This window comes from Larus michahellis, chromosome 14 (genome assembly GCF_964199755.1).
Source record: "Larus michahellis chromosome 14, bLarMic1.1, whole genome shotgun sequence".
NCBI lineage: Eukaryota > Metazoa > Chordata > Aves > Charadriiformes > Laridae > Larus > Larus michahellis.
In genome coordinates, this window is record NC_133909.1 from 274,958 (window position 1) to 285,651 (window position 10,694).

The window sequence follows — 10,694 nt, forward strand, 5'->3', positions numbered from 1 at the left end:
GCTCTCTGCGACTTTTTATGTTGAGGTGATTTTTGAGTGGTGAGGTAGAGGAACGAGAGAGTGTGAGAGAACAAAGTCCAAGGATGTAGAAGAACCTGCTAAGAAAGCAAAGCACCATCACTGCACGCAGGAGGCACCAACGGCGCGTACAAAGAGCCCAGGCCTCAGGTACTCACAGCCAGCCAGGTGCTTCCCATACACAACCTTGTTCTTCACTGTACTGTCATCAGGAAAAGCTCTGTTGCAATAAGTACCAACATCTCCTCTCTTCCAAGTGTACTGTACACATTATAGAGCTCCCACGACAGCAGAGAGCAGCTCGCGCAGCAGCTTGTGCCAGCCCTCGCTGTGGCTGCACACAGCACAGCCATCACGTCATAGCCCTGGCTACAGTAATGCCCATTTCTAGGACTGGCTGGATATTTTCTGACAAAATGTTGTGGGGTTTTCCTTGGTCAAAATACACTCCATCACTAACATGAAGAAAGAGAAATATAAACCTGTTTTGGTTTTTTTTCCCCTCTAAAAATAGGGTTTCATCACAATAGTGTTTCACATAGATGTTCGGAAGTTGAATTTTGTCATGAAATGGAATTCTCCTTGCTAATCGGCTGACAGGTTCTAGTTTCTCCTTAAGCACACTGTCTCCTTGGATCGTATCAGCTTACAACAAGGTACGGCTTGGCACAGAAGTCCTCTATGCATTCTCTGCTATTACCAAATAAATTAGAGGCATTATCATTTCTATGAATTCCTTCCATCCTTCTTCTCTCTGCCTACCTGGGCACAAGGAATGAAGCAGTTCGTGCCATGCTGTGCTTCCTGCAGCTGAACGTGGCACAACCTCCAGGCTCAACTGTTTGCACGTTGCTGTGTTCGTGTGGCAGATGTCACAGGCTGGGTCAGGTGAGATGAGTTACCCCCGAATATTATGCAGCAGTGGCAGTAATGTATAATACTGCCTGATGCCTGCACGTGCACCACACACCAGGGAAAAGCGCACGGTTCTTTCCTTCCAAAGTGCCTCACGGTTCCAGTAAATCAAGCTGTGAAAATGCAGACAGGATCAGTGTCAGCTCTCAGTCCTACTCAGTCCAGGTCGCTCAGTCAGATTCCAGAGCCACCTCCATCCATGCTGGAAGCACACACTATGCTTCATGCAGAGACTTACATCTGTGGGATGACTGAAGCTATAAAAAGTGCTGACAATTTTCAGCAAATTTGCATATGTTGCTACGCTGCTGCTTATATAAGAGATTTCTAGCTAACCACAAATACAAAAAGCAATGCCCAAAATAGATTTTAAAACAAACCGCTTGCAAATGTGACTGAATGACACATCTCCCCACCCCTCTGAAAATCACTTCTCTCGAAAAGGCAGATGCAACAGCCAGCATTTCCCCAGAGGGTCCCGCGCAAAGCACCTCCTGGAGTACATACCCCAGAGGTCTAACACCACCTCACCCTCTTGACATCTATGCTGTCCTGCACCAGTAAAGCTTGTGACAAACTGGGACACACCTGAGACTTGTCCTAGGTTGCTCTCAGGTCTGGAGCTGCACAGCTCTCCCTCCACACCACGTATCATCGTCCCAAGCGTCTCTGACGCAGGTGGGGTGAGGAGGCAGTCAGCCTCTGGGTAGGAAACATTTTGTTACCTTCAGCTGCTAACAAATCCCTCACTGCATCACACACCCCATTCCACCTGCTCTATGCCCATGCTCACCATGGCAGCGCTGGCTTGAAGGACTGTGCATCACCCGTATCTATGCAGATTCTTCTTCGCGCCAGGCTGGGAAGGAGAACTGCTTAACCTGAGACTGCAACAGTCTGGTACAGGTGCATGGCTCTGCTCAAATGGTCAAAATGTCAGGCAAAAAGATAAAAGTGCTCACGAGGGAGGAAATGGTCAGAACGTGCAGCTGCTAGTCCCTGACTTTCAGGTCTCATGGCTGACATAGCTATAAATCACCAAAGGAGGGATGCAGGTTGAAGTTGATGGTGCATCTACTCAATGGGATATGGATCACAAGCAAGAAGACCCCTCCTTCCCCAAGCCCTTGACTTTGCAGAAGTGTGTTGCTTGCTCACAGGTCAAGCTCAGTCGAAGCAAAAGCATATGAATTTGGCAGCACTCCTTTGGATTCCTCTGGTGTCAATGGATTCTTACATTGAGGAAGTATTGGTGGGGGTCTGTTTCTCCATTAACCTATTATCTCCAACAGCACAACAGTATAAGAAACAGGACTTGGCTTCCCAGCACAAGGAAGACAAGGACATACTGGAGAGAGTCCAGCAATGGGCCACAACGATGATTAAGGGATCGGAGCATCTGTCATACAAGGAAAGGCTGAAAGAACTGGGACTGTTTAGCATCAAGACAAGACGGCTCGAGAGGGATGTTATCAATGTGTATAAAAACCTATGGGAGGGACAGTAATAAAGGCAGAGACAGACTGTTCTCAGTGATACCCAGTGAAAGGATGAGACGCAATGGGCACATATTAAAACACAGGAAATCCCTTTTAAACATAACGAAGAACTGTGAGGGTAGCAAAGACTGGAACAGATTGCCCAGGGAGACTGTGGAGTCTCCATCCTTGTGCATATCCAAAACCTGACCAGATGTGGCGAGGGAAGCTGGACTAGCTGATCTCCAGAGGTCCCTTCCAACTCAGCGATTCTGTGAACAAGACTGCAGCAGCCTCCCCGACTTGCTGCCAACGAGCCGGGCCTCGGGGAACCCATCTGGAGCCCCATCATGGAGCTAATACCCTCCCTTGTTCACTTCGCTCTCTGCTTTTGATAGTCTTTAGCTTTATGGTATCCCTTTTGCTCTATGACAACTGCTCACAGAAACATCCTATTTCTGGCTTATCCCTATCACGCACTCCTCCAGTCCTGCTCCAGCTCTCATTCTTTCCATCGCTGCCATGCGCAGGAACCTCCAGCCACCATTGTTTTCTTCTAACCCACCACTGTGGGCTTGCAGGAACCAATGGGTGCCAAACATCTTTACCTCCCCCTGTCTCTTTTGCCCCACGTTTACTCCAGCTTTGGTCCTTTCCTTCATCTTCAGTGATGAATGAACTGAAAACACATTTTTGCTAGCAAGAGAGCTCTGGAGGCAAAGGCAGCAATCCCTCAGGAGTTTGTTTCCCACAAGCCACCTTCATGGCTTTCTCAGAGATGTCCAACTCCAAGCTTGCCACTAAAACCAGTCCTGCTTAACCACCAGCCATGGATACCTCTTTTCCTTTGCAAGAGCCAAGAGCTACCATTCAGCGTGCGTGCATGCGAGGAGGAAGAGCCTGCCCAATCCTCAGACCCTGGAAAAGCCAACTAGCGCCATGTGGCAGCATGCCAATGATTGGGGCTGGCAGCTCCGCAGCCTGGCTGCCTGTGAAGAGGTGCAGGTGCTTCTGGTACAGCGTGGTTCCTCCCAAGTCGGAGATAGCATCAGGAACAGTCATTCCTCCTCTTTCATCCAGCAGGAACCAGTATGCTGCAGACAGACTCAAGGGTGGCAGAGACTCCCCTCTCAGCTGCTGTCCTTCATACCTTTCTCGCCTGCCTCTTTCAGCTCAGGACCAAAACTCAGTGCAGACTTTAGAGCAGCGCTGTCAGAGGAGACATCAGTGTTGGTAAATGTGAAGTCATACAAATGAGAAAATCCAGCCTGCCTGTCTCTACACAGTGGCAGGCTTGAAGTTACAGAGGCTTCAGAAGAAGGCCATCTCCTTTTGGTAGCACCCAGCCCCCTGACAGACTCTGCTGTGAAGACAAAGGGTGTGTGCCATGCAGGGCAAACTGTGCCAGCCCAGGCACGCCTTGGACAATGCCGCGAGCCACATTCATCCGCTGCTGTGGCAGAAAATGCAGCCAGCTGTCCTTTGAGTCTCTGAGGGCTCCAGAGAGAGGAGCACAGGTACCTGCTGTGTACCGGGCATGGGGAAGTGCGGGCAGGGCACAGGGCAGGAATAAATAACATCCTCTTTCACCAACAGCGTGTGGTTAAGCTCAGCTCAGAACATAACGCTGAACCTTAGCAAAAGCTGCAGGGTCAGGGCCACTCAAAGCCAACGTAAGTGCCAGCTGGTACTGGAAGGAGAAGCGTGTTCATGGCCCCATCTGGCTATGCATTGTCATCACCTCCCTGACTCCAGCTCCGATGTCAATGTGGTTGGATGGGGGCTTGGATCAGAGAGCAGAGAAGGAGAGTATTTCTATCGTGGTGTCTCAGTTAGATCCGGTCCCTGAGCAAACTAGCTGTATACCTGCACGCAAGGGAAGGTCTACCAGCACAGAGCCACGAGAGAGATGCACACGGATCTGTCTTCTTCTCACACATCTGCTCTACTGTAACGTCTACCAAGTACCTGTGGTCCCATAAATTTGGTTAATTATCTCTCATTTGACACATTGATTAAATCTAGCTCATAGTCCTTATTAGGCACCACCTCTGGAGAAAAGCGAAACATGCCGGAGTGAACACCTCTTGGCACTTGCCATCTTTCTTACCTTCTTTCCAAAGGCTTGCTCAAGAGAAAGGAGGCTGGGCTCTGTAGACAATTGGTCTGCAGCAAAGTTTTCCGTGGTACACGAGCCAAGGGTCAGAAGGGCACATCTGGGGGGCTGCAGGCACTGATCTGAGCACAACTTGCTCAGACGTAAGTAGGAAGAGAGGTGTTTCCAAGACGGAGAGAGGGAGATGATATGAAAGCAAAGTTATTGTGTACGCAGAAGTGATTTCCCACTGCCTTTGCTGAGCAGAGTTTGTCTCATCTCATGATACATTTTGCCTCAAACAATTCCTAAATTCCTGGTTAGATGTGTAAATGTTTAGCAATTTGTGAAACCACAAACATTCACATATCTCAGTAAATGATCTTGTAGGTGGCAAAACTCACAAACAAAAGGACTCACACATTTTTAAACTAACAAAAATTCCCAAGTGCTTCAGTGGCACAGAAAAGTCCCTGGCCTCACTCTTGTAGGACTGAGTGGGGAAATTTTGTTTCTACGTTCCTGTCTTTCCAGGTAAGAACAAGAAACAGAAACTCAGTGGAAACATCACAGATTTTTAAATTCATTTGGACTAGAGAAACCAAAAGGCAATGCCAGATCTATAAGCAAAATGTCCTTTTGGACAGAAATTTTTGCTCACAGAACATTGCTCTGCATGCATCTGGTGAGCCCGATCTGCTGCGGTCTGTGCCTCCTGCCACTCTGGGTTCCCCAGAGGGTCTGCATGGAAAACCTGGGGCAGGTAGTGCCTGCCTTGCATGTAAGCAAAGCAGGCTGTCTGCTTCCCCTTAGAAACCTGGAGGACAAGCAGAGGCTGACCCAAGCAACATTGTGCTGCTAACCACTTCAGCCCAGTCACCGCAGGGACACGGCTTCAGGAGACCACTTCCATACCCACATCCGAGGTTAAGTTCCAAATGACAACAGGGCATTGTCAGCGAGAGGAGGACTGACGCACTCACGGCAAGTTCTTGCTTTGGTGCATGAGACATTTCAGATCTCACTTTCAGAAATGCAGAGATTGTGAAGGCACTCTTTGTGGACATATATTTTACACTCGCATCGTGTCTTGTTTGCACAGGAAAGTAATAAACAAGTTCAGACACAAGCAGTCCTGAGGTGGGAATACAATCGTAGCCCCAGCTGTCAGGGCCCTGAAAACAACTGAAGCTAACAGAGCTTCTCAGCATCCTGATAGAATGTCCATGACCTTTGAGTCTGGGCAAACTGACTCTACCTCTGCTGGGGCTCCCTGGGGCAGTGCCACACATACAGCAGCAAGGTATCTCCAGCCATTTGGGGAACTGTTGCAACAGAAGGGACATGTCTGAATTACCTCTTCCACAACATAAAGCCAAGAGATGTTCGGTGAAAGGAAATGAGATGGAGAGGGAAGGCGAGAAGGAAGGGGAGGGGGAGAGGGAAAGAGATGGGGAGAGGGAAGGGGGGGAGAGGAACTTGCCCAGCATCTGGCGCCATGACGCATGACTGACAGGAGCTGTATCACCTCAGACACTGACTTCTGCTGCTGTTCAGCAATTGGGAAAGCGCGAGTGCCCAGAGGAGCTCGCAGCTCGCCACGCAGCCCCAACTCCGCTACTCCATGGCTACAGCGGGGCCGGGCAGGCTCCTCCGAGCGCCGCGTCCTCTTACCAGCACCGGACACTCCAGCCCCGGCGTGGCCGCGGCGATGCCGAGCCGAGTCGCCGGCAGCAACGCCGGTGTGCAGCCCCGCGTCCCCCCTGCACTGCCGGCAACCCCTGCCCGCAGCGCTGGCGGCTGGAACAGCCCCGGGCCGTGCCCGGCGACCGACCGCGGGACGCCCCGGGACGGTTCCTTCCCCCGACCCGGCCCGGCCCGGCCGCCGGCCGGCTCCCCCCGCCCCCTCCCCGCCTCCCCCACCGCCCGATGCGGCCCCAGCCCTGGCCCCGGCCCCGCTCCTACCTCCAGGAGCTGCACGTAGCTGGCCGGGAACCAGCCGCGCAGCCCGTCCTCCTTCTGCCCTTCCCACCAGCCGCCGTCCGGCACCTGCAGCACCGTGATCAGCTCCCCCGCGGCGAAGCGCAGCCCCTGCCGGTGCCGCTCCCCGGAGAAGGGGTACAGCGTCTGGCAGCGCGACCCCGACATCCTGCCGGGGGACGCGGCCGCGCTCTGGCCGCAGCCGCCCGGCCTCGGCCGCCGCTCCGCGCCCGCCCGGGGCGCCGCTGCCCGCCCCGCGGCGCGCCGGGCTGCGGGAGGGCCCGGCCGGCCGCCCCCGCCCCGCCCCGCCCCGCCCCGCTCCGCTCCGCCCCCGGGGGCGCGGCGGGCGGCGAGCGCGGGCGGCGGCAGCGGCGGGAGCGGAGCAGCCCCGGCACGGGGCAGCGCCGGGCGGGGCGGGGGGGGGGGGAAAGGGGGTGCGGACGGCGAGCGGGAGGAGAGGCCGCCCCGGTGCGCAGCCCGCTCCGCGTGTGACTCTGGTGTCGGCGGGACAGCGGGCGTGAGAGGGAGACACCGTGTGCGAGTGTGACCGGAGAGACATCGCGTGTGTGTTCGCGAGAGACCCGCGTGTGCGTGTGTCCGTGTCTCTGTGTGCGTGACAGACACAGTGTGTGCCACCTGTGTGCTGCTCGACACCCGTGTGTGTGTGTGTGTGTGTGTGTGTGACGCGCCCGCCTTTGTGCACGCAGGTGTGTGCGAGCGTGTGTGTCTCTGCCCAGGTATGCACACCTGGCTCATGGCACACTCGTACTACACACCTGCCTGCACACCAGTGAGCACTGGTGTGGCGGTGTGTGTGTGAAGCCCAGGCATACAGGTATGCGCAACTGCTGCCGTGGCTGCCTGGCCTGCTCTGTGTGTATGTGTGTGTGTTTACGGGTGCGGGTGCGAGGATGTGCTGCTCACTTCTCTTTGTGTGAGATTCATATCAGCATGCATGTGGAGGGGGTGAGGCAAAAGGAGCTGGCTCTGCCTGATAAGCCCCACGGCCGTATCCCCGCCTGCCACCCAGCATCCTTGTGTGGGCAGTAAGTGGCGAGGGGACAGCAGAGCACAAACCTGCAGCAGTGTTCAGACATCGGTGAGATGAGTGGGTCCTTCTCCCTGCTCACTGGTGGGAGGCAGACATGCCCAGTTGACACATCCAGGCCTCCTCTGATGCTCCCTCTGTTGATTGTCTCCCAGGCACTGTGTGTTCTTGGGTGGGCAGGGAACCACATGGCTACTTCCAGTGCATTTGTGTGACCCTGCAATATGTGCAAGTGTGTGAGCACTGAACTTGTTGTGCATGTGTCTGAGGACCTGGTTGGTCCACAGGAGAGGCTTGCTGCAGTGCAGGGGTGCAGGACTGACCCCAGAACACACACACACGTGTAAGACTGTGCTTGTCTATGTGTGTACACATCATACATTTCAACATGTGTGACACAGTCAGTCCACTGTGAATGTGGCAAAAGCTCAGATTGTGTGCAACTCAGGAAACTTGAGATGTGTGGTTTGAGTCATCCCAGTGTGTGTATGTCTCAACAGCAGTAGGCACACACGGCATTTCTCTGTGAGATCCTCCACTCAGGGAGGTCTGAGACATAGTGTGCACCTATATAAGCCACAGCGTATTCATCCATGCTGCTCCGGAGAGCGTGAAACCTGTGTCAGTGTGTGATTCCCCCTGTGTGCGTTACAAGCCTATCTCCATGTTCTGGTATGTCACTAACTCCCATGGGCTTATGATTCTGCTTGCACAAGTCAGTCTGCATGCAAGGGTCCACCATGTGTTCCATTCTGCTCTATGAGCGTGCCCGGGCATGCAGGGGTTCACGTGAGTGCAACCTGTGTGTTAGCTCCTTGCCCAGCTTACGTGTGTACATGACATGCTGCAGCGCGTATGAGTCAGGCGTCCCAGCCCTCGGTGGCCCTCTGTGTGCACGCACAGCCAGGGGCTGGTGCAGCTCACTTCAGGGAGCAGGTGCTGGTGTGAGTCCTGCGGTTCAAGGCATGTGCATCAACTTCTGTTCCAGTGGAAAGGGCGCAGGTGCTTCTGTGAGTCACTCCAAGGTTTGCACCATTCGTGGTGTTTGGCTGTGGGCTCAGTCCTTTTCACAGACCCCATCTGACCACTAAAACTCCTGTATGACCTGGCTTGTTTCTAAGATTCAGATTCCTCTCTCTTCCACCTTTTTTTCACGGAGGAAGAGCCTCCCATTCCTCCTTTTGATTTGCTCTTGCTTTGCAATCCATAGTGAGGACCAAGTTCAGAACAACTGCCACCTCCTCTGCCCATAATATACCATCCTGTGTGTGCCTCCTGGCCCGGGGCTGCACAGGCTTTTTATTTATGTGACACTTTATTAGAGTATTTTTCTGTGTTTCTTTTCCTGGTGTTTTGCAAATTTGCAATACTTTTTTCTTTAATGTGACTGATCGGGCAGCCTGACTGTAGCCTTTCTCCTGAACATTTCAGAAGGCAACTTCCCAGTAGCTGTCCTTCATTTAGATGGGCAAAGCAGCAATCTGAGCTGAGCTCTGAGCTGAGCTCTTCAGTGTTTTTCCTTATCATTCTTTCAACAACTTTTGGGCTACTCTCCACAGTTCTATTTTTGATTCTCTGAATTTGTGGTAAATTGCTCAAAATCATCCCCTTTTGATAAGCATTTAGGCTGATAACTATTGAACTATGAACCATTATGTGTTATTATCACACCAGCTGTGCCTTGTTTGGCAAAAAGCAACAGACCTGATGTCATGGCACACATCCAGGTACATCTATCAGCAGTACTCTCTAACAATGTCGTTTATAGATGGCAACAGCTGAAACAGAACCAAAAAACCCCATATTTTTTTTCAGCATATACAAACCCAACTTTCATGTGCAACAATGAATTTCAGTCTAAATTTTACTCTTCTTATGTTTAATGTTGCAAGAATACTTAAATATTTTTTCTTTGGTTTATTCTCTGATATTTTTTTCCTCTGCTATTTTTATACTTCCAACTTGTTCTGCTCCCTCTTTATCTCCCTTTCTGATATTTTTGCAGGTTTCTGTCCTTCTTTGCATGAACTTTCTTGATGAGAAAGCCTCTAGCAGGGTTTTACGCCTAGGGTTGTCCACTTCCTGAAGCAATTACAAACTTCGGCATTTCAGCAGGCAAGCCCAAATGTAAACACTAACTTCATTCTTATTTTCTTTCTAAACCTGTTACTACAACTTCACTTTGGCTTGTGTACAAACGTCCAGTCTGTAAACAGAAGGGCTCTGTTCCCATCAGAGGATCCCTGTCAGTCACTGGAGGTACCTATCTCTTGAACAGGTCCCGTCAGCAACGCTCATTTCATTGTGCAGATAATTGCATGGTTAGTTTCTCTTGGGATACGTCTGGGCCTTCTCCTCACCCTGTAAAATGGCTTTGCTTCTTGTGCAGAGAGCAGTTCTTACCAAAGGCTTAGACCTATGTTTGCTTCTGCGTCATGTGTTGTTTTCATTGTGAAGGATGTTAAAGGGTGACATGTTTACTCTCTATGAAGAAAGTTATTTCTGAGCATAGAAAGCTTTTTTATCTGGCTTAATATCAGAGCCAGAGTCACTAGATGGAAGATACAGAAGCCATCCCAGAAACGTGCAGATTTGCAGCTTCAAGGGTTCCAGGCATCGGAATGAATTGGTCAGCTTTCAGTCACAGCCTTGGTTTCTATCATCTGTTCCAGCTCAGCTAAAACATCTTGGCTGGATGCAGGTGTTCTCTGGCCAGCACTCAGCAGGTCTGACTGATCAAAACAATCCCTCTGGCTCTAAGATCTCTCCAAATTTATTTCCTGACCCATCACAATTGTCATATTCACTCTGTCATAAAATCAGTGTCACACGAACACATTCCGTGTTAGGGTGAGACAAATCCCACCTTGAAAAGACCTTTTTCTCCCTGTCTGCTACTGAAGAGTCGAGGGTGAAGACCTCAGTCTTAGACATCGAACTTTTTAACAAACCTTAGTGTCACTGAAATGCTATCTGTGAATGAGAAAGAGCCAACTTCATATAATGCTGCAGAGAGCCTCAGTTATAGTTATCCAGTCAGAGAGAATTTATTCCATGATTTTACAGATTGTTACCTGGAGCTTAAAATGACACCACTAAAACAAGCCCTATACAGATGGGCAGGTTCCCTGAAGAGGGACCTAAGAACATCTTGTGAGTA

The 10,694-nt window shown here is 51.4% G+C and overlaps 1 protein-coding gene across 8 annotated transcripts in view; it reads right to left on the reverse strand.

The window, feature by feature from the left end:
- GAS7 (growth arrest specific 7) overlaps positions 1 to 6,754 on the reverse strand; it is a 109,183-nt gene extending 102,429 nt beyond the window's left edge. For 4 of the 8 annotated variants that reach the window (XM_074607416.1, XM_074607411.1, XM_074607412.1 and 1 more), the window contains exons 1-2: positions 6,472 to 6,754; positions 4,522 to 4,659 (exon numbers count right to left, since the gene is read on the reverse strand). In XM_074607416.1, the coding sequence (XP_074463517.1) occupies positions 4,522 to 4,659; positions 6,472 to 6,654 (321 nt within the window). In that variant the 5' untranslated portion in view covers positions 6,655 to 6,754. The remainder of the gene's footprint in view (positions 1 to 4,521; positions 4,660 to 6,471) is intronic. The other 4 variants (XM_074607418.1, XM_074607414.1, XM_074607417.1 and 1 more) reach the window with 1 other exon arrangement.
- Between the last annotated feature and the right edge of the window lie 3,940 nt (positions 6,755 to 10,694).